Genomic DNA, 23,883 nt, shown 5'->3' on the forward strand with positions numbered 1-23,883 from the left:
CTAAGATGGACATGTCATTTCAATGCCTGACTGGCAATCGTTAGAGGGAGGGTGGGTCAGATTCATTTACAACCACAGAAAACACAACGAAATACTACTGATGTCATCTTATTTATGGCCCTAAGAAACTCACCTTCGGTCAGAGACTCCCGAGAGTGACGTCGCCCTCACTGCTTCATTCGTGTTCTCCGGCGCCTCACGCGTGTCGAGTTTGCTCATACAACACAAACCATAATTCGTGCCCTGCAATTCGAACAACCACCATACAGAAAACCTTCCAGGTTGTCAACGTCGATGTATACTACGTGGTGGCTGAAAAACAATTGCCCACAATTACGTTACTTCCTAATGCGAAATTTGAGCGCAGCTCATCAGCTGTTTCACCTTTTCGACAGATTGAGGCAAAGATTTCGAGCGAGACACGTTTGTACAATTACAGACAACTTCTTAAAAATTTTTCTCACATATTCCATCAAGAAACACTCCATTAATAGTTCTTGGCTGTCATGAAAGAAGCTTTGTGGTGGAAGAAATGAAGATAGCAGTTGAGTTATCGGAAGGTTGCAGGAAGCAGCGCGTGGGCCCATAGGAACGTTGCACGACGAACAGATAGCAGCGACTGACTGATGCCGCCGACGCCGCCGTGAAGCAAGTGAGAACGGGATGCACCGTGATCCGCTGATAGCGAGCCGACGTTTCGTCAACTGTAGATCACCCTCGCCGCCACGCAGGAAGAGGGGGGGACCCCTCCTCCTCTTTCTGCATGACGGCGACGGTGTTCTACGCAGTCACGTTGTCTTGACTCGCTAGCGTCGGCATCGGCATCAGTCAGTCGCTGCTAGCGCTGCCTCCGGCGACCGAGGGTCTTTACGACCTCCCCCCCCCCCCCCCCCCCCTTTCCTGCGAGGCTCCGATTGCCGTGGCGCCGGCTCGAACTGGGGGGATGAAAGGGGGGCGGAGCTGGTTACGAGGCCGACGTACGCCGACGACGACGCGAAACCCAGGAACGGGCGCCAAAGAGCTGCGCTCTAAAAGTAACATACGCATTGGTCCATCAGCAGTACTCCCCAACTTTCGGGGAGTAGGCGACTGCTGCACCTGTAGAGTTTCAGGTGCAGCAATTGGGGCCAGGGCCGGCGTCAAGGTGGTATTTTCTGCACCCGAAAAACTCTACCGAAGAGTGAGTGCGGAAGAGTTGCACGTATACCCTGTTTAAAACACGTGCACTAAAAGCGCTTCGCAAGATGTTCGAAGTACGTCGTATATAGTATTCCATACCGCTGACCTGTGGTAAGCGGTATAATTGGTCAAACTGGGAGGTGCCTTAACGAGGTTAAGAGAGCACGAAAATGATGTTAGAAATAGTTCGGGCAGTAAAATGATTGAGCACATTAAGAAACGCCGTAATTCTGCACCTAGTCTAGATAATACAGTGGTGCTGCGCAAGTGCACGACGCAGCTAGAAAGACAGATTATCGAAGCTAATGAAATTGCAAAGTCCGGTAGCTCGTGCGTCAGCAACCCCTAAATTTTGCTATCAGAAAAAGAACTGCGCTGTAAGAGAACTAGTTGTGATCCTTCACTTCGTGCGATGACGGAATATCAGTTTTGATTTCTTCTTGGGTTTTCCTGCCATTTTGTTTTTGTTGATATGAGCGACTGATCGGTCCATAGAATGCCCGAGTTGTTAGTAGCGCTCTGTCCTGTCATTTTGTTCTTTCCTGTGGTTGTCCGTCTGCGCTGTAAACGAGTTCAGTAATGCGCAAACTACCATGCAAAAACGTTATTTCTCAAAGTGCGGTTTTTCGTCGCCGAGGCTGAAATCGCGAGCGTTTTCGCCTGCATGTGAAACAGGCAGGCGAGGCTTAAGTGTACCCTGCACGATAGTGTGCCCCGGATAACCACCGTATTGCAAATGGAAAGGGTAAACCTGGATATTCTGCTCGACCTCTGGCAGCAATTTATGATCATACAGAACATTGACGCCTCGGACAGTTCGGTGAACGGCAGCATAGGGAACTTGAGGCACCCGTAAACGCTTAAGAGGCCTCTAGAAATTGTAGAATACCAAATCCAATGGTGCTGGGGCGCTGTCAGCGACTTCAAAATAGCGGCGGGAGTGGACACTTATACCTGCATAACGGTTTGTCTGCAGTAACCATAGAACTGGTGGGTACTTCCGATGAAGTTGGTGAAACGTGTGCTGTGAAGTCGGACACCGGCTTGCTGGAAGTGGCTGTCTTCATCTCGCCTACTACGTGCGCCATTTAAGACGTCACACACTTCCATCGCCACTTAATAATCGCATATAGATCCTTGCCAATGTTTGTAATAGAAGCCATAAATGTAGGTACAAATAAAAAAAAAGTTCGAATGATTCAGCGCGAAAATATGACGACCATCCTCTCCCTCGCAGTTCCTCCCACTGCGGTGACGACCTCGCGAAAAACTTGTACAGACCTCCTTTTTCAGAACGAGCAATTGACGCAACAAATAGAACCTCTCTCTCCATTTCAGCTACCTCGAGGTTCCCCTCATCACATTCCACGGCACGTCCTGACTCCAACACAAATAACCGTTTTTCTAAATTCCAATTAGAAGTATTTTTAAAAAGGAAAAACAGCAAATCGAAAACGAAACTGCTTTCACGGCCAGAAACGACGTCCCACTTGACGAAATGATGACGTCACACTCGGTATTAGAAAAACACTCGTACGTGCGTTGGATGGTGAAAATAAAGTATGGAAATCATGACGCATTGCATAAAATGTCGGAGGTAGTTCAATATAAGGCTCAGAATTTCATAATCCTGCGGGAAGTGGCCAGTAATGCCGATGTACTGTTTGTAACGTCAGAAACTCAGTGTTGCCGGCAGAAATAGTCTCAACTTAAGCCATGAAAACAGCATATCTTAAAGCCGTGGTGCGTGCGAACGGATTATCGTACGGCGCCCAAATTTTGTAGAATGCGTCAGGACGGCGAGGAGAATCTACAGTAAAACTTTTATTAGAATATTCGAATGTCAAAGAACCTCCGCTGTTGCCCTTTAAGCTGACTCGAACAAAAAAAAAAATACTTTTTCTAGTCAGAACAGAAATTCTGTGAGGGTTTTGATAGTGAATCTGTTGTGACAACAGAGATTCCGGTACTACCGACAGCATTTTGTACAGTTGCGACAGAAAAGTATACTAGAGAACCACAAAAAGCACGACAGTAATACAGAAAAATCTGACATTGCGGCAGAACTGCGGAATATTTTGTCCTAACTTGACGCGGTATCGTAGTTCTTTTTGTGTGTATGTGTGTGACTGGGTACATGTCTGCATGACTCAAAATCTAAAATTGTTTCCATCAATATAGCGCAAAATCAAACCATATAACGAGTTGCGTAGAAATTTTGCATTACCGAGTATTGCAATCGTCGGCTAGTTTATACTTTGCCATATTTTATTCCTTTTTTTTTCCTCGTTTCCCTAGCGAATTGTATTTCAATCTTCTCCTGTCTGTATAAGCTCGATGTGAGCATTTTTGCGCCCAGCATCGGAAGGAATGTCGGAGTCAGAGCGAGCTGAAGCGGCCATTTAAGAGCGACCTTCATTTCACGATGCCTTGATGCTGGAACCAAGTTCTGTGGACTTTTCCACGCTTGAGAGCAGCAAGGAATGTAAATCGGTTACTGCGCAGAAGCTGTTCAAAAGACCCGGAGAGACTTTCTCAAATCAAGCATACCACCAGAATTAATTCTCTCAAATTTTAATTTATGCTACATATTGTTGCGACCCAAAGAGCCGCAGACGTGCGAGTAGGTGCTGTGCGGACGTAAAGCGACGTGCAGGCAGACCCACGAAGCGTTCTAGAAATCTTCGAACCAGGTCCAACCCGAGCGATCTCCACGCGCCAACCACCACTTCGTCGTCGTTGCGGCCCAGCGCGGAGGCCGTGCAGTGCTAAGCATGTGAATATATATAGGAGGTATTCACTGATGCGCGGTGTATTGTGGGTTAATGCGATACAGTCGGCCATTTTTGTGTCCATCGAAAGAACAGGACAAACGTACATATCAAGTGCTGTCGTGCGGTTTCACAAACTGTGGCATCCGCAGCTACGGGTTGCTGCTCACTCGTGTGCTGTAATAGCCGTACACAGAGCAAGCAACGGAAGCTGAAGAGCTGCGCGAAGGACCTCGGCCTTTTTAAGGTTCCGAAAGTACACAGAAACGACTTCGGCCGAACGAAACAACTCTCTGAGATGCGACGTCACGTATGGCTGGCACGGCTCAACCGCGCGGGTTTTACGGAAGATAAGAAATATATGTCAACAATCAAATGGGCTGAAATCTGCCGAATGTGCCATGGCCACCAGCTGTTGCCACGATCCGTGAACGACTGTTCACGGTTTTGCACGCTCAGGTAAAAAAGCAGCGCGGCAACTTACGTGACAATAGATTTCACCGTTTCCAGCCATGCCCATGCAGTGCGCAGCCAACACCTTCCCGTCCGGGTTTACGACAATCGAAGCCTTGAAAGAAAGGCTCATCAAACATTGAGGGTGATTGACTTGCGTGTGCAATAAAGTTAATTAGCAGTGGCTTTAACTGATCCATAAATAACTCCTGTTGTGCTTCTCTCATTTAAACCGCTGAATCCTTGCAGCTCGAATTTCGCGCAGAAACGGCATCTGTGGTCGAAACGTTTTTAAACCAAATTTGTTTGGAGTGCTTGCCTCATTCAATTAGAAGACGTCGGATGTTTGCATCCTCTGTGTCAGCTGCGAAGCAAAGCAGGACGCTGTCTCAGCGAGGGTACTTGTGGTGCCATTTCATGTTGTTTACAGGAACAAGAACATACAGATTCGACGAAGAAACGCAGACGGGCAGAGTTGTTTTGTGGAAGGCTTGAAGAGCTCTATAAACTACTTTATATATAATAACAAGCGAAACTCAGTTTGGTCAAAACTGCAATAGATTTGTCGAATTTTGCTTGTGCATCGCAAAAAATAATTTCGAGCCCGCAACGCAACGAGGTGGCGACACCAGTGCCATAACAGCAGCTTTTGCGCTTCGAATTGCCGCCACAGAAAATTCAAACATCCGACTTCTTCTGTTCGAATCAGGCAATTACCTCAAGCAAGTTTTATATAAAAAATCAAAATGCCATTTCTATCTGAAGTTTGAGCTGCAAGGATTCCGGGAGAAGCATTTTATGGCACGCATGTAATCGCGCAACGCGCGTGTTCATCTGCTTCAGCCACGGATTTTTAAAAAAAACAAGCCGCTTGTAATGAGCTGTATCCATCGAGTAATTTTTCGGCTTTCAGTTGGTTCCTTGTGACGAAGGCAAACCAGAGCACAAGGAACTCATTAATGTCGCACATATGTGCGGGTGGCCACAAATCGACGCCTACCGCGCAGACGCGGACATCGACTGCATCATCCTGAAGTCATCCGCATACGTGGGTACCACTATACATCACCAGGCAATCTTAGCATCCTCCTGCATGGGGTCCCAATCCGGGAAGTGCCACTCATACGAATCCTGGGTCTCTGGCTCCAAAGCGATAGAAAAGTAGACCACGTGCTCCACCTCCTCAAGAATACAACACAGCAGATCTCTAAAATGATCCGCCGGGTGGCCAGAAACAGAAAAGGCATGCGGGAAGAAGACACGATCCGTCTGGTGCAGGCGCTGGTCATCAGTCGCCTCTCCTATGGACTACTTTACCTCACCCTGCTCCGAAGAGATCTCAACAAAGTAAACGCAATGATACGTGCAGCTTACAGGAACGCGTTAGGCCTCCCACCATACACTTCCAACGTCAAATTGGAAGCTCTTGGACTGCACAACACATTTGAAGAAATTGAAGAGGATGTCCACCTGTCCCAAAGTGAACGCCTTCTGTCAACTGAGACTGGCCAGCTCATTCTCGAGCGCGTTGGCTATCCTTCGGACGTACAAGCTATACAGTCAACGACTAACATTCCCGTTCTGTACCGGGCAAGAGTATATGTGTCCCCGCTCCCAAAGAACATGTCTCCAGTCCACAACGAAGGCAGAAGACACGCCCGAGTGAATTATCTTAAGCGTGTAGTGGAACGCAGTCCGAGAACTGTCTATGTGCATGCCGCTCTATACGAGCATACATCGAACGCAGCAGCAGCCGTGGTGGTGGGCTCTTCATACACAGAAGTCTTCAGCATGTCCATCCCGCACTGTACTATCACAGAAGCGGAAGTGGCGGCGATCGTGCTGGCCATTACCTACGGAGACGCGACCAATCGAGAGCTGCACGTAATCACCGACTCACAAGCGGCGTGTTGGCTCCTTCTTGCAGGCAGAATACCTACAAAATTAGCTCGCTTCACAACTAACCCATTGGCTACAACCTCACAGCTGAAACATCAGATCACTTGGGTTCTGGGGCACTCTGGATTGGAAGGTAATGAGGTCGCGGATAGGCTAGCTCGAGGTCACACAAACCGAGCGGCCACCAATCCCGATCTCACAACCAGCATTCCTGTCCCAGCGACTTACGGCGCGCGACTTAAGTACCTACGGGAACAATGTAGGATTTATCCCCCTCCACACAAGGGTCTAAATGCACAAGAAATGCGGGAATGGAGACAGCTCCAAACCAACACTTACCCCAACCTAATCAATACAACATAATGTTCCCAGAACACTACACAGACATATGCCCTTGGTGCAACGACCAGCCCATCGCCTACCACGTCACATGGGGGTGCACAGGCCCCAAACCTCCACACATAAACATGCACCATTCGGAGGCGCAGTGGGAGGCCACTCTGCAATGCTATGATCTAGAGACCCAGCGTAGGCTGGTAACTCAGGCAAGAGCGGCAGCCCAGGCCACTGGGGTCTTGAAATGAAGACTCCACTCACTGCCCCCCCCCCCCTTTTTTTTTCTTTTTTTCTGTTTTCCTTTCTCTTTTCTTTTTCTCTTTGAAACAAAGTTTTCTTTCTCTCTCTCTCTCTCGACTGCAAACACTGGTCGGCGCTGCACAATTTCATTTTTTTGATAGACCGATCTCTTTCCGCATCGCGCAGCCTTTCCAAATAGTTCGAATTCTCACTCATGATTTCAATTTAGTTTTCATTACACCAGGGCTCGCATGATGTAGAGTGGCAGAGTAAACACGTGCATGGCAGCTGAGCCGCCGACCGCACCAGTCAGAAAATGACGCAAATATGGCGTCGGCTACGCACTGACGTCAGCTTCGACGTCACGTGAATACCCCTTCTACTTCAGTAATGATGCCATTTCAAAAGGTCAAAATTTTGTCAACCTTCGATGAGTATTTTAAGGAATGAGGTTACATTGCAGCAATATTTAGGCAAGCTACGCTATACATTTTGATACTAAAGTGACCTCAACGAGCTCCAGCGGGAAAAATAAGTGCCTATATTTGCCGCTTCTCGATTTCTTTTTCTTCAACAAAACATTTTAAAGGTATTTCCTTAAATACAACATCACCATGTAACTATTTTGCACAGAGGTAAATATGACAGTCTCAATTAAGCACTATTTTGTTGCGTACCGTCTATGAGTAATCAAGGAAGGCTTGAAATTCTACAAAAAGAGACTTTATTACGTTATTAAAGGTCTGTAAAAATGGGGAACATATCAACTGGTTCTTTCACGTCATCCAATTTTGTTTTTTCTCTCGGGCGTATTGTACAGTCCCAAGTAAGTTTTTTCGGTTTCCTGCTAAACTTCCAACCTACAATATAGCGTTTTTGCACTAATAACTGAGCCCTTGTTTAGAAAGCTAAGCAAAGCAGAATTACAGCACGATACAATTCGCGGCTGTAAGCGCCCCTCGTAAGAGGCTTTCCGGCAATTGGCGCCGGTGGATTGCCATAAGTTTACGGAAAAATTGTGGATAATCCCCTTGCACCTGCATGCCTCGGGATGTTGCGTTACTATCTAAGTTGTGATAAGAAATGGGCGACACCTTTGCCTGGAGGGCATTTCATGAAGGAAAATTCGCCGCACTTAGGTCATGAGCTGCATCCGAATGTAGCGACCACCATGTCAACAAGCCCTAAAATGTACTTCCTGATCGTAAAGGCGTTGATTTGCCACAAGAATAAAATTAAAAAAAGATATTGGAGGGGAAGCATTAAAGAAACGAGGACTGTTGTCGTCGCCTCGTAACAGAGAAGCCGGTCAGCTTAATGACCGTGGAGCCGATTACAACGTACTGCTACGCCGAGAACGCGTGCCAAACTCAAATTTCTACACACACGCAGAACAGCACCACAGCAGCGCGCGTACAAAAGCGCATACATTACACGCGCCGCACGCGTGTTTCACCAAAAGGCACGACAAGAAGGAGCGTGACGACGAACGACGACAAGCAGTGCGCGGCATCCTCCTCCGCCGCGTCCCAGGGATTCTCCTCTGGGAGGAGGCGCACGACAATACGCGCGCGCTGGGCCGTCTAGCAGCGGTGGAGGGAGCCGCGCAGCATCACGCGTCGCTCCGCGAAATTTGCCGAAACGCTTCCGCGAGCCCCGGGCGGCAGCGGGCCGAGCGAAAACCGTCAAGGCGCACGACGACCGCTACCTCCGACAGGCGGAGGAGAAGAAGAGTCCATTGGCCCTCGGCGACGGCGGAGAAAGCAGGTTGACCCAGACTGCTGCAGCGCCACGCCGGCCGCAAGAGAGGAGGCCGGCCTTCTTAAAAAGCGCCGGTCCGGCCCCCCTTGGTCGAAGAAGGAGACTTGTCCGCCGCGACGACGCCAGGCTCGGACCCAAGCGTCGACCTTTGCTCCCTCCCGCCAGAAGCGGCGGCCGACGACCGCGTCGTAGTCCACGAGGAAGCGGCAAGTGGGTCAGTGGGGCGCAGCGGCCCAACGCCGACGACGACGCCAGCGAACGGGGCCAGCGGCAGACGCGCTACGCACTGTCGTCCCGCGCGCATCAGCATCGCTGTTCCTCGGCTGCCGCCGCAGCGATCATGAGGACCCTCGCGCTGCTTCTGCTCCTGCTGCTTGGTGAGTTCCTCCCGTGCTCGCCACGTATGCACGGTGTGCGCAGATGGAGTACGCCTTGGACAGGGGGACACGGACAGGCGGCTGCGGCGCTTTATGCAAATGTAATACTTCCCCAGTACATACCCGCCACAAGGCACCCGTCCTCCCGTTCCCCGTATGCCCTTCGTCCAGATCGCGGTGCTGTTCACCTTTCCGGTCTTGTAAACCGCGGGCTGACATGTCACTGAAGGAAGACAGCCACTACGATCCACGAATTCAGTGCTGCGAATCTCGTCCGAACTTTCTGCAGTACAAATATGCGCTTGTCCCATCGGCAAATCCTTCAGCACAGCAGCATACACAATGTCCAGTCGTGAAGATGTGATAGAAACCGAATGTTAATGTCGAGAAAGGCAAGTGCTGATTCTCCATAGCGGATCCTGAATGGCCAGCCGTCAGGCGCTTCTTACACCTCTTAGAAAGGTCACCACATTGTTCGCATGCCCGTGCTTTTCAGTGCAGGGTCTTTCTTCGCTCCCATGCAACGCTACACTGGCGCCCAAAGCTACCGCGTGTCTTTTAGCGTGGCCGCATAATGTCGGCAGCGTGCGTGACGGGCTATTAGCGCGGCTTTGACCCACACCTGTTATATTTCTTTTGTGCGTGGTTCGCACAAAAGGTGAATGAACGGGCAGAGCTACACTGCTCTGGACCTAGCGGCGCTCGTTTTGAACGAGTGCAGCCAACAGTATGCATTTTTCTACAGCGATAACTACCGTGCTACGGTTCTTACAGTAGATATCCCTTCGCTCACCTGCTGGCTCAAGACTATGTTATGTAGTGACCATGAGCCTTTAGAGCCGAGCGTTCCGTGCTTTGGGCGCTAAGACGTACAGTCTTTTTCGAAAAGCTTCACGCTAGATCCCGATCCGTGTAATTGTGTGCTAACATCACTTTTGAGGCTCGACGCGGTTCTATAGAGGAGGAGGAGGACAACAGTCTTCCCTCGTCTCCTGAAATCTGTAACTTCTGGTGTGCCGTAATTGCCAAACTACACCGCTCTAAAGCAAACACTGCGACATGAAAATTGTTCCATTTGCTTCAGTGCGATCCAAGTGAGCCTGTGGGCGCGTAATGGTAAATGAGAGAACGTGTGATACAGATGTCGCTTGCACTTCTTGGTTCCGAACCATAGTAGGGCCGACGCAGCATGCCAGACTGACACACCTTAGCGCTCCTTTCCCTCTGTCGTCGTTCCTCCTGTATTCTATTCGTGCTGCTAAACAAGTTTCTCACTCGTCAGCCTCAAGCTAACATGATTTGCGTTTGCATCCGTCTTCGTTTAAATAACTTCGTCTTCTTGTCATGGAAGCAAAATTTGACAGCTAACTTTCCGTCAACCACCTATTCTTTTTGTTAGAATAATGCTAGAGGCATGCGTGTTATTTTGGTCGGCACATTAATTTATGTTCCTGGAGCAGAATGTCGACGGACGTTACAGGATTTCTTAATAATGCAGTGACGCAGTTGTGCTCGTCTTTTTGGGTGCGTGAGGCCTGAACACCATAATCTTGGAGAACGACATCTTAAGCGCTCGCGGTTCAGCTTTAGCAATCTATCCACCAGTTATGCCCTTGTGTTCAATTCCTTCCGCCTACCCGTCACTGTAAAGCAAGGCCGGCGTGTAGGTATTATGGCCATTGACGGTTACTCCACTATTATAGACATCCACTGGGTACGTGCGATGGCATATACGTCGTGTAGCCAGAGATATACATACATATCTGGTAGGCGAGTAAGAGATGATGGACAGGATGTACCGCATTGGCGATGCACTCTTGTGGCACTGCTGGTACAGCACCGCCGCCGCCAGGCTTGAGTAAAGGGACCGCGACAGTGTATTTCATCTATTATAAGCCAAAGCGGCGTGGTGCCAGAAGAGGTCAGGTCGATGATGAAGAATCACCATTCGCCTACGCTGGCAAAGTGTTGTGTTGGTTTCACTGTTTATGCCAAGTCCTGCACTCGTACAGTGACACGCGTACGTCTAGCCGAAATGCCCGCATCTTCCAATGAATGAATGCAAACTTTTATTTTCTACCGATAAGGGGCCCTCCGTTTCCCGCCCCCGGTACGCAGGCCAGGGGGGGGGGGGGGGAGGAGCCCCTTAGACTAAGGACTAGTGAAGGTACAGGAGTTATTCATGGCCTCAGCCGCCAGGCGGATGGCCTGCTGCTGAACAGCGGGGTCTCCGCTCCGCAGCCAAACCTCCCTGGCTTCTCTACTATAAATGTTCATGCCGGAGCCTGGGGAGTCAGCGCATTCCCAAATAATGTGATCTAGTGTGCCTTTTTGGCCACAATTTTTGCATTTCGAGTCTTTTTCCCCCCCGGTCTGTGTCAGGAATGTTCAGACTGGGCAGGTGTAGTTTCCGGCTTGTAACCGCCTCCAAATGCGTGCCTCATTGTTAGAGAGAGACCGATCCGGTGGTGGGTAGCTCTTTCAATTTAATTTGTAGAATTCAGTGATTTCATTGTATGTTATGGCACAATCTTTTATTCCCCTGCAGTCGGGCTGTTCAATTGCTGCCCGGTGGTAGAGATCTCGGGCTAGCAAGTGTGCAGCTTCGTTGCCAGGGACAGATTCATGTGCAGGTATCCATATGATGGAGATTGATATGATGGAGAAAGGAAGGGTTTCGGAGAAGGCCAAAAGGATCCTCCTTGCTAACCCGCATCTTCCGAACTTCTAAATGAGATTTGAAGCAACATGTCTCATGGGCCCCTTATTCTCTGACGTTTAGTTGAGAGCATGCTCCCATCGGACATATGCTGTGCCCCCGATGGGGCAGCGCCGTCATTGTAGAAAACTGTTTTCCGAGACACGAGATTCGAACACGAGCAAATGCCGGAGAGCACTCGAGTTTTCATTCTCAGGAATCCTTGTCATACTGGTGTGCGCTTTGCCTTTTCTGGACTGAAAGCTCCCTGTATCAGGTTGTTCGTAACAATAGAACATGCGAAACGTAGAATTCACCGGCCCATGAGCAGCTTTCCTGCCTCTTTTGGATTCGCCTCAGCTAACCACGACAACAACAATAACAACAGCAATCGTTGAAGTGCGTGACTATACTTGGCGCGCGTTTTTTTCACACTCCGAAGAGCACTTGCGTTGGGGCGTGGCCGTGCGAATAGTAAAAGGGCCCCGCGTACACAAAGCGCCGCCCAGAGAATGCGCCTCCTGAGAGCGGCTATAGATGCGACGTCACCATTAGGAGGCCACTGAACAGCACGCCACTGACGCGGATGGACGCACGCGAGCGGCGTTGACGTCACACATGGCGGCACACAGACTCAGCGCCCGTCTTGGCACTCTGTGCGCTGTGCCTACGCACAGCGCCGCAACTGCATCGGGGTCAGAACGCGTGGCATCCCTCCGACGCCGCGGTTTGGGCTAGCCGACGCATCCTCTCCAGTTAACGCTTACCAAACCGGATTACGCAGCCGCCTCGTAGCAACCCTAGATCGCAAAACGCGGCCACCAGGAATCGCGCATATACCGCGGAGCCGTCAAACACGATACAGGTCCCATTGCAGTTACTGTTCGCCGAATAATTTAGGGCAGCGAACACAGAGCGCAACCAAGCGAACATTAAACATTCTGTTGCCGTTTGTTACTGGCCGAGAGGGATGACCTTGCGTACTACAAATACGTATCACATCGCAAGCAACAATAACCCGAACCTAGTCTCACGATCTCCATGAATTTGGAGCAGTATACTAGTAACTGGAGTGGTATCAGGCTATGTATGTAAAAAGTCCAGCCTACGGCGTGGCGTGAGGTTCCCGTCCTGAGTTGCGCCTGCATGCCCAGTTTCAATTGGATATCAGGAACCATCGTCTCCCGTTGTCCCGTGTAGCCAAGGCTGCATAGCTATGAGGGGATATCTTAAATACTCAACAATTTTGGATAAATTCTGGGAAGCTGTTTATGGACGATATCTCATTTTCACATACCATAAGACTGCACACTGCATGTGCTCCCTCGAGAGGCTTGCTATTTACTGCCAGAACGTTGCTTTTCTATGGCAGTTTTACTCTGTGCAGGGCATAGATTTTGCTAGGCATCAGAAGATGACGCCATTTCCATCGACATGTTTCAATATCCGACAGTTAAAAGTGGAACGATGCATTGTTTTGAGAAAACTAGAGAGCTTCAAAGTTTTCTGCACTAACACGAGGATTACCGGGGCCATCTTCCTCCTCTCCGGCAAGCTGCTCTCGCATAAACTATTTGTGACGGCCGCAGAAGATCAGTGGAATGTACACTACGCACGAAATTAACGTGGTGATTTTGAGTGTTGAGCGCCACGCTACATGTGGTGGATAACGGCGTGAACTAAAACCGTTTATGCAGATTTCACACTCTTGGTATCTCACCGCTAGCGTATTTTCATGCACGGTTTTCTCGCTTCGCGAAAGAAAGAGCATCATTAACGACCGCAAAGATGCATTCACATGGCCACAAAGGTAGGCCATGTAACTTCCATGAATCACTGCAGGCGAGGCGAGCTTCCTCTGATCCGGGTACATGAATCCGGATACGGCCTTCGGACTGTACCCCATTGTCCCTTCGCCAACGAATCAACCCGGATTTCTAGCGAATGATATTACGATGCAGAATGGGACAAAGTAAATGAAGCTAGTGGAATGTTATGTCGTTGAAGGAAAATCTCGCGGTAGAGTCAGTCTCTAACGGCAGAATAATTGCAATAGGATTTACGGCCACTTGAGCTCCATCAATTTTTTACAAAAGCACGGAAGGTTTTCCTAATGGTCTTAGTTTTATGCTATCTGTACAGCAATTTTACGTGATTTCAGTGAAATCACTTTACGCTTGACATATAACTGGGCTACAGGGACTATCTCCTCTTATTTTTGTAAGAACATAGAAATAAAAAGCACATTACAGTGCATATCACTCAACTACCGTATGGTAGACGAGGTCACTGTTCTAACAGGATGCGCTCCATCTGGTTCAACCGACAACGCAACAGGTCGTATGCACATTGCTTCATGCTTGTTTCTCGTTGTACTCTAACCGGATAGTTCCGTCCTCCAACGTCGGCGACGTAACAAAAGAAACAAATAACTAACGAAAACGGGGATAGGCGGGGAGGGCAGCGACTCTGGATGTTTGTGTTCCCGTTAGCTATGGCGAGGACTGTACACACGCCAGTGAAAGAGAGAGGGGGAGAGCGGGCGGCTATTAGGCGCTTTCACTTGGCCCTAGGCGCTGCCATGATGCGAGGTGTCCACATGATTGCGGCACTCGACAAACCGCTCCTTGGACGGAGAGAAGTGGCTTGTGTACGCGTATACACACACGCACACACTCCCTCACCGGCGCTAAAGAAGATGCGCCCGGCGTTGCGCAAAATAAGGTCGCTGGCCCCGTTCTCAATGGCGCGGGACGCGGCGGCCGAGAAGCTATACTTTTCCTGACCTGTCTGGAGCCAACGCTACACGCACGCGCAGCGTGCCCGTTTACTAGTTTGCGACGAATGATCCGTATCGGAGGAGGAAAACGGGAGCGCACTCGACCGAGCTCGGCCAGCTACGCGAGACGAGCGGAGAAAAAGGGAAAAGGAGAAGCGATGCGATTCGGTTATGCGGCTGTAAGGTGGCCGCGGCGGACGGTTTTAGAAAGCTTTGAATACGTTCAAGCTGCAGCTGACACAGAAAGCGCGCCCTCTTTACCGAGTCTCGGAGAATATGCCTATCTCGTTCGTAAAGCGGCCTGTCCACGAAATGCATCGCCATTTAGATCAGAGTATCTCGGTTTCAAATCACTGAACGCAGGAGGAGCAAAATGGGTTCATAAGAGCTTCACAATTTCAGCGAAGTCGATACACAGTGGTAACAGTGGATACGAAAATACTTTTCACACTGTTCATTTTCGTGTGGTGTCTCTGCATCAAACTTAACAGCTAAACTAGGGTCTCTAGCTAAACGGTGAACCCGCTGACGTCTATACAGGCTCTTGTGTATCAAATTGCAAGTCCTTAATTCTGAGCGTAAAAGCGTCACATTTATAACATGCCACTTGGATAGATGATATTGAATGTGAAGTCGTTGGTGCATTCGTCCCTGTGTCACACAGTCGCTTTTTCTTTTTTTTTTCACTGGCGCATCTAATGCTCTTAGACTTCCCAGCGTCGGTCACATGATCCTGACTAGTTCTCGCTTGGGAATCGCCGATTTTGCTTTTTTCTGTCAGAAGATCTTTTAGCAGTGCCATACGATAGCGGTTAAGAGGTTAAGTGTAACAGCGGTTTTTACATGACAGGGGTTTCCCCAGGAACCGACACTAAACGGGTTGTCTATTTCTGTACAGGAAGGAGGGAGAGGAGGAGAAATGACACTCATATCGGTAGTCATCACTGTAAAAAAATCGTTACAAAGGGGGTTCCTTCAGGTGAACAACGGGGTGTATAGGGGAATGACTGTTACGCTATCTGCAAATATACCGTCAAACGATTTGATCAGATCGTTCAACCAGGACAGCTATACTGCTTCACCGAGAACTGTTCGGTTGTATATGATGCTTCATTGTGTGAGGATCTTATCGATCATGCAATGGGAGAATACAAACTGGTGATTTCATATGTGCGTGAACGCAACCTCATTTGCAAAATCATTGACAGCTTGATTAGCTTGCTCGGGTTAAGTATGACTGCGGTTGTGCGCGGTCTACATCTGTCGGATCCCTGGATTAGCGCATTCACCAAAACTCTAATAGAACGTCACCAGAAACTGTACGCGTAGTGGGGACGGTTCACGTATGATACTCTTCTAGATCGAGCGATTCCGGAACATTAACTATGAATGCCGGACGTACGTACATGCAAGTATTCATTGCGCAATCAAAGATAACGTCGATTAGTGTGTTCTGGGCAAGTGTGACACCGGTCGCACGCGGTTTACTTCTACTGTCGACCGACTGGATCAGCGCATTCAACAAGCAGTATAATGTGGTGTCGCCAACAACTGAATGAGATCTTGTTTGGGGCTATTCGCCGTGTGAGACTCTCCCGAGATCAACCGACGTAAGAAAATAAACTGAAGGTGCCGGATGCACGTTCATGCAAATCTCCTTTGTACGATCAACGATAGCATCGATTAAGGTCACTAGAAAAAACAAAAGAAATAAGCAAGCGCCGTCGACCGAACGGTCCTTTGTTTTCTCTGGCAGAGCTAAATTACTGTAATCAAGCCGTCACGAGGCTGCTGTACCTCTGCCGTCGTCCGCGCTGATGCGAATGGAGCTGAGATGGAAAGTGGATGCTCTTTTTTTAACGAGCGATGGGCTTTGATAGCTCTTTGTACCCACGAGTACGTTATGCAGTGACTGCGCTGGGTCCCTGGGAGCGTGAGAAATGGAAAAGTGAAAGGAAGGGTGGAGGGCGAGCGTGCAATATACAAAATGAAAAAAGAATACAACGAACACAATTTTATATGCCAGTCAATTCCCAGTGCGGAGACCATGCTTATACAGATCATGTCGCCATGGAAAGACTGGATGAGTGAATTTACTTGAATATGTTGCTGAAACTCGTGCATGCATGCTTTACATGTACTGACGTAGTACGTGCCTTTTAATTGCCAATAAACTGTGAAACTATAAATTTTCGATGTCACGATCTTTGCGAATTTTCATAAATGAGTCCGATAACTTGAACAATTGCCCTAAATTATACTATAGCCTTGCCTGTGATCCACCTGGTCATAGCGAGAGAACAATAGTGCCTGTAGCTTGTCGACGTGTCCCCGACATTGCAATTCGTTTTTAATATAACGCGGCGCACGACATCCGCACTACAGTTCCTATGCGTGATAACAATGACACGCTAGGCCGCTTTTGCCCCGCCGCGGTGGCTCAGTACTCAGGGCGCCCGACTGCTCAACCCAAAGACGTGGTGAAGCTCCGGCAGTGGCGGTCGCTTTCCGATAGAGATAAAAAGCGAGGCGCCCGTTTACTGTGCGGTGTCAGCACACGTTGAAGAACAGGTGGCCTAAATTTCCGGAGCCCTCCACCACGGCATCCCTCAGCGCATGAGTAGCTTTAGAACGTCAAACCCGCGTAAACAAACTAAGTCGCTGTTATGTTAGCCTGACTTCAGCAACAGCAGTAGCTCGCTCGCTTAGAAACATAAATTGAATTTTTTTTTACTTATCGATGAGACGCTTACTGCGTCGCCTCAGCTTGAAATCAATGCTCCTGTCGTTACAGTCAAGCAGCTCAGACGGTCGTAGAACTGACGCATTTTTAAACCTAGTCACTTGTCGGCAATATCACCAGCACTACAACGGTGGCTGGCTGTGGGGAATTGATAATTGCAATGGACAACCTGCGTTCCTTCGGAAGCCACGTACGAAACTCTATTGTCCAGTGAGCCTTCGCAGTTGATGCGGGGAAAAGATTTCTCCATACCCTTCGCAAACACCGTACAGGGGCTGTAGTTGAACGACCGATGCGCGCTGCTGCCGCATGCTTCGGTTACAATTTATGCTGGGTGAAGGACGACCGCTCTGTGGGCAACCTGTAATTCAGCCCGTAGTCCCAGGCTGACCGATGGAGCGGCCTCGCTGCTCCGCGTGCTTTATTTCGATTGCAGGAGAGAAAGAGTGCGGCGTTAAAACATTGACGTTGCCCTGGTTTCAGGTGCAGCCGCCTGGGCTGAAGATGAAAAGGACAAGGGCCCAGAAGGACTGGTGGGTGTTTTCAATACTCTCTAATTTCAGCAATGTCCAGCAAAGTGTGCCATCTGGGAAATAATGCTGCAAAGTGTGCCATCTGGGAAATAATGCTCGGAACTGTGCTTGGTCGAAGGTGATTTCGTAAATGTTTGGATGCCCTCATATTAGGAATCTCTCATAAAAGGTGATGTCTGTTGCCATTTTAAGCACATAAAAATAGAACTTAGTTTTTTTTTTAAATATATATTCGCTAATCTCTGATACTTCTCAAATGCAGTTTAAGAGGCGAATTAGTTAAATAGCGGTGCTAATTTAAGTAAACAACCTGTGTACTATAACAATCACTAATCTGAGACAAATCACTTTGCATTCAGTAGATCGCGCATTTAGAGTGCTTGGACCCTTCGCAACGCTTTTATTCGCGATCTCGTTTATTACATAGCTTTGTCTTTGTCACCTCGTCTAGTTTCTGTACGCTGTTCTGGCGTTCGAGTAGTTAGGGGCTTGACTGAAGTTCAGTTGGGTTACCTGCAGTGCAGTTTAAGCACGCCCATGTAAATGCACGAGCTTTCGCTTCCGATTAAACACTATTTTTTTGCCGCTAAGGTGAGTAAAACACAAGAAACCAGATCTACAGTTTTTGAATTGCACAAACCGCGCACCGCAATGTGGGAGGATCAAGCATTCTAGATTTCCCAACAGCGTAAAGCAAACATCTGCTTCGCAACTCGACAGTGATCAGTTAACCTTTTCGGTGCAACTTTATTTCAAAATGAAGACGAGGGGGGAACGTATGAAAAGACCGTTGGGAGGTTGGAAAAGAGGCGTGCTCGACAAGGCCAGCAATGTGCTCGTTACATAGGGTTATGATACAAGGATTAATTGCAGCAAACTCGGCTCTGAGAGAGGGCTTTTCTTATCACGAGGCACAAGTAAAGTAGTTCAAAAAGTTTTCCTGAGAAGAATGATGAAATGCGAAGAATATAATAGCGCTCATTGCGCCCAGACCACATCCGACGGGCTTTGTAGGACGTATTGCAATATGACAGAGAAGGACTGGTATGACGACACAACGGACATGGAGTGACAGGTGCAGGCACGCAAGAGGGGCACAAGACACAGGCAGAGGCACAATAGAGGCTAGGACGCCTCACGTAGCCGTTAGACTTCCTTCCGTCTCCCCTCCGCGTACCCTTAATCGCGCCACCGCTGCTCGCCAGTTTTTCGCAGACCCCCCCCCCCCCCCCCCCCCTCATTCTCGTCTGCCATTGCAATGTGTCCGAAGAATGCGGTGAGAACAGGGGCTGCTTCAAGGACAGACTATGCAGCCCACGTTTGAAAAGAAACCTGTGCTAGGCATCTGCCCGGTGCTGTCGAGCCGTCAAGGATAGGGAATTAGCGAGCATTCCAATGCATCCTTAGATCTTCATTGCCGATCGACTTTGCACTGTCAAAAAACCCTCCTGAAAAAAAAAAAGAAGAAAACAGCCATGTATTCTGTTTCAAAGATGTATCTCGTAAATTTAAAGGTTGACCTTGCTGTACTGATCTCGACACAGAGATTTGAGGAGGGAAAGGGCTGAATCAAGGTTCGGTAAATTGGTAGTCAGGATTGCTATATGGGACAATACTTTTCCATTAAAAATCAATTAAGTTTAAACGTCTGTTATTGTTACGCTTGAATCCAGTAACAATTAACTATGATGCACGTAACCCAATGTCAACTTGGGGTGGCAAAGAACGTACTTAAAGTACACCTATACTACAGATTTATTAACGCAACATTGTTTAAGGATCGCTGCTCTGAATTAGAAATATCTAGCCACAAACGTTCAGTAAAAGGGAAAATATGGGAAAGGGCGTACTACGATGCCACAAATATGTGCTTCGCTAATGAATTATTTCATTCATTCATTCATTCATTCATTCATTCATTCATTCATTCATTCATTCATTCATTCATTCATTCATTCATTCAGTCATTCATTCATTCATTCATTCGTATCACCTTACAGGCTCCAAGGACGGAGTATTGTGTGATGGGGGGATTACATAGATAGGGGTAATGACAGGAACATTAATAACACGTTTATGCAGAACTAATTGACTGTTAGTACTGGTCACTGGAAAGTAGGAACATTATTATACAATGTTTAATGACACGTTATTAACTTCAGAAAATGGCCTTTGTTTCTGTCCTAAAACGAGTTGGATCCCGAATATTCACGATGTGTTCCGGAAGATCATTCTAGTGGATGATAGCCTGCGGCAGGGCAGATGAATTAAATTAAATTAATTGAAGTTAGTTAAAGTAAAGCAGCACAGATGTAGTGGACTGAGCACAGTTCATCTTAGACAAAAAAAAAAGGATTTCAGTTCAGCTGTTGCGAATAAACTGCCAGAACTTTCCAGTCCGTAGCCCAGTTGACATAGTCACCAGTACCTTCCAGTATGTTGTATGACAGAGAAAAACAATCGATTGCTTCTGGTTGCGAGAGAGCACCCTCAAGCAACCGTGGTCTACGACCAAGAGTGCAGCCATCGAGACGGACATGCCTCGCGCAGGGCTACGTGATGGCCTTCCCCATGGAAGAGCCCAAGCCATCTGGCGGTCGCGTCGACACGGTGGTCGTCGAGTCGTCCAAGGCCGAGGATTTGCGCCAAGTCTTGGGAGCCTACAAGGCGGCCACCAGGCTTCGACAGCGCCAGCAGCCGCCTCCGCCACCGCAGCCGATGCCGCCCATGCAGCGCATACCTATCCCTGACCAGAAGCCCCCGCTACTCCTGCTTGTCGTGCACGCGCCGAGGCAACCCGTGCCTCCGCAATTCCGCGCAGGTCCTCCTCTTCCAGGACCACCGCCAGGATTCCTGCATGGCCCGCCCACTCCGCACCCGGGTATGGGGCCGTACGGCATGATGCCCCCGGCTATGCATGTTCCTGCTCCACAAGCCCAGATGCCCGCTCCGCCGCCACACCCTCCGAGGCCTCATCCGCCTCCAGCTGCTAATCGTGCCGCTAACGCTGGTCCCCAAGGCGGGCCCTCCGGCCTCCACTTCGCCATCGTCCAGGAGCCGTACATTGTGAACACGGTGATGCACGCGCCGTCAATGGTTCGACCATCGTTCCTCCCCGGTCCCGCCCTGTTCTCCGGTCCCCCACCTCCTCCACCAATGATGCACGGGCACCCCATGATGCCCGGCCCTCACATGATGCCTGGTCCTCACATGATGCACGACTCTCCGATGATGCGCAGTCATCCCATGATGCACAGCCCTTCCATGATGCCAGTTCCTACGTTCATGCACGCACCGCCGATGATGCACGCGCCTCCCATGTTCCATGCGCCTCCCATGATGCCTCCCATGTTCCCCCCTATGATGCATGGCCCCCCAATGATGCCCTCCGCGGCGATGATGTACGGTCACGTTGCAAGGCCACGCATGGGACCTGTGGTTGTGATGCCTGTCGCAGTGCTGCTGGCCGAGAAACCAGAGCAACCGCAACGAGAGAACCAGCGCGAGAAGCCAGCGCCTCCACAGCCCCCGACTCCGCCACCCGTAAGTTGGCATTGGTGTGGAAGCGCTTGTCCTGTTTTCGCTCTGAAAGCTTCCTGTATAGCATGACAGAAAACTTCATGTTTGTAGGCTAAAAATTTACCTTTTTTCTTACGGGAACCATAGATGAGACGTGATGGAACATGGGAATCAAAAGCTGAAGAAAGCTTGGGCTAGTTTGACGGAATGAAATGCAGGAAACCAATTTACTTGCTTGCAGAAGTGAGGCACAGGAATCCTTGTAGGTTTCTTTATTTCGTGCGACGACGCATCAGAAAGTGCATCAGCAGAGTAGAGCGATTTCGGAAGCGCCAATCTTGTCTAGCATGAGCATGGCCATGTGAAATCGTAAAAATCATGCAAAGTTGAGGACCTGTGTCATCGCTTTCACTGGTATTTCCCGTAGCGCTAGCGGTCTTAATATCGTCTTTCAGCTCTAAATCGGCGAAGCGCTCCGGCTTTACTGAGCTGGATTAGGGGGCCAGATTCGAAGGGGAAAAAAAAAAGACAGGGGTCTAAAACTGCGAAGTGTCAATATGAAAATTCAACGGTGGCCTGCAAAAAATCTATGTTTATAATTTCCCGCAAAACAAACAAACAAACAACAAGAAACAAAAAACAAAACGAAAACAAACCGGAAAAATAAACGGTTTAAATATCATCAAGAAAAATCTGGTTTATGCCTTAATTGTGCAGCGCTTGTGCATTCTACTGCCCTTGTGTCGAATGTTTTAATAGTTTGGTTCATGGGGTTTAACGTCACAAAGCGACGGATATTTGAATAGCCGCTGCTTGCAGCTTGAGATCAGCTGCAAAGCTGTACACTCGCCTAAAAATGAGTTCTACTACAAGCTGTTTGCTGGCCCCGACAGGGACACACTGGGATATCTTTGAGAGTAATATATTTAATTGTGGGCAATGAGAAGCGGCGCATACGGCAATATGTCTTATAAGAAAGGCACTATAGAAGAGTCAGTTTTTGTTTCCTGTTGCTTTTGAGAATCTTAGCATCAGATTTGATGTGCATCAAGCATTTTACCGGACCTGTTGGTTCTTATTCTCAATGAGTAGCCAGCGCGCCTGGCCGGGATACCACAGCAATATTGCATTCCTCGATGCTGGGTAGCAACGGCCTACTAGCAACAGTAGAAGCACACATTCAGGCGCACGCCGACAAATGCCGCCGAAATTTACATTGATTGAAGGAGCGGTCTTTTCAACTTTCTTCTCCTTTGTCATTTTCCATCCGTGCAGGCAGCGAGCCGACGAATGATGACCATGGAGCGCCTGGGAGTCAACTACGCCCCGGACGACGAAGACGATGATGACCTGAGCCCGATGGCCACCATTCGGGCGGCCAACAGCGTGCTGCGCATGCTCATGAGCAGCTAGCTGCGCCCCCTGTGATACATCCCCCCGCCTCCACATGCACCAGATGTACAGCCAGAGCAATAAAATCATTCCCCGTTCCCCCCCTTTTTTTTTACAAATTGACTAATGTCTTTAAATTGGCGCTTGCGGAGAAATCCTCTTGGTTCTTACGCCTTGCAGGAGACGAGTGGCCCTATAAAGTAACCACCTGTCACAGTCGCCGCGGCCAAATGGCTGTACTACTGCATTTTAAATATCCACATTGGCCTACCGTGAATGCGCTCAAGATTATACTTCATCCTCAGCAAGCGGCAAATACGACAGCACGTAGAGGGTCCAAGAGCAAACGAAAAATAAACACAGAACGGTTTGATGTGTTAAACTACATTCACGGCTGTACGCACTCTTATAACAGAAATTATCGTGATACTATTTACTTTCGAGCGGCTGTATACACATTTGATACCACTGTGCGTGCATGCGAAGGCCGTGCGGGTGTAGACAGGACAACACCTTTCTTACTTTTGATGCCCACCTGTAGCTAATACGCTAAGCGTAACAAAAACGAAGCTGGAAGAAAAACAGAACTTTGTTCGTACCACATATGCCCTACAATTATGAGTACAAATGTTTGTCGGGAACGGAAACAGAGGACTCAAATAGGGCCTTTTGCCCCCGCTGGTTGTCAGGCCTAAGCAGTCGTCACAGGCCTCGGGCGAGTGCAGTAAGATCACAGGAGCAATACCAGACTGTGTCGAAACGGGAGCTATATGTCGCTGAATTAATGGAATAACTGGAGAAAAGAAACAGAGATTAACCGCGTGATTGAGTTTGTTGACTGCATCGTCAATTAGGTTAGCCAGACTGGGAGGTTAATCGAATCGAGGCAGCTTTTGGTAGTGACTGTGATAATGGGGTTGTAGTTCTTTGGCACTCAAATGGACGGCAAAATTGTCACTGATTGTCACAAATAAAAGCCGCATCGAAGCAAATCATCAGTGTGGGATGCTTAGAAGCACGTAGCAGTATTAATCGAAGAATGCATGCAAAAGGAAACAGGGATGGGCTCTGGAATTCAGCGCATTCGTGGTGTAACCGCATCCCGCACTTGCAAGTATAATTGTCTTGTGCAGGATAAAGAATAGAGGATTATATCTCTGTGGACCCGTTAACGGCCAGAAAAAAAAATTGGCGACGATTACG

General features: G+C 48.8%; 1 protein-coding gene across 1 annotated transcript; it reads left to right on the forward strand.

The window, feature by feature from the left end:
* The first annotated feature begins 1,057 nt into the window (after nucleotides 1–1,057).
* On the forward strand, nucleotides 1,058–22,777 carry LOC146207235 (uncharacterized). The gene is made up of 4 exons (XM_084577120.1): nucleotides 1,058–1,180; nucleotides 17,720–17,769; nucleotides 20,320–21,312; nucleotides 22,564–22,777. Exons 3-4 carry the CDS (start codon nucleotides 20,329–20,331, stop codon nucleotides 22,699–22,701), a joined length of 1,122 nt encoding a protein of 373 aa, XP_084433246.1. The 5' UTR covers nucleotides 1,058–1,180; nucleotides 17,720–17,769; nucleotides 20,320–20,328; the 3' UTR covers nucleotides 22,702–22,777.
* Nucleotides 22,778–23,883: the final 1,106 nt, after the last annotated feature.

This window comes from Amblyomma maculatum, chromosome 1 (assembly GCF_055883805.1).
Source record: "Amblyomma maculatum isolate TAMU_Amacu chromosome 1, ASM5588380v1, whole genome shotgun sequence".
In the NCBI taxonomy this organism is placed as follows: Eukaryota; Metazoa; Arthropoda; class Arachnida; order Ixodida; family Ixodidae; genus Amblyomma; species Amblyomma maculatum.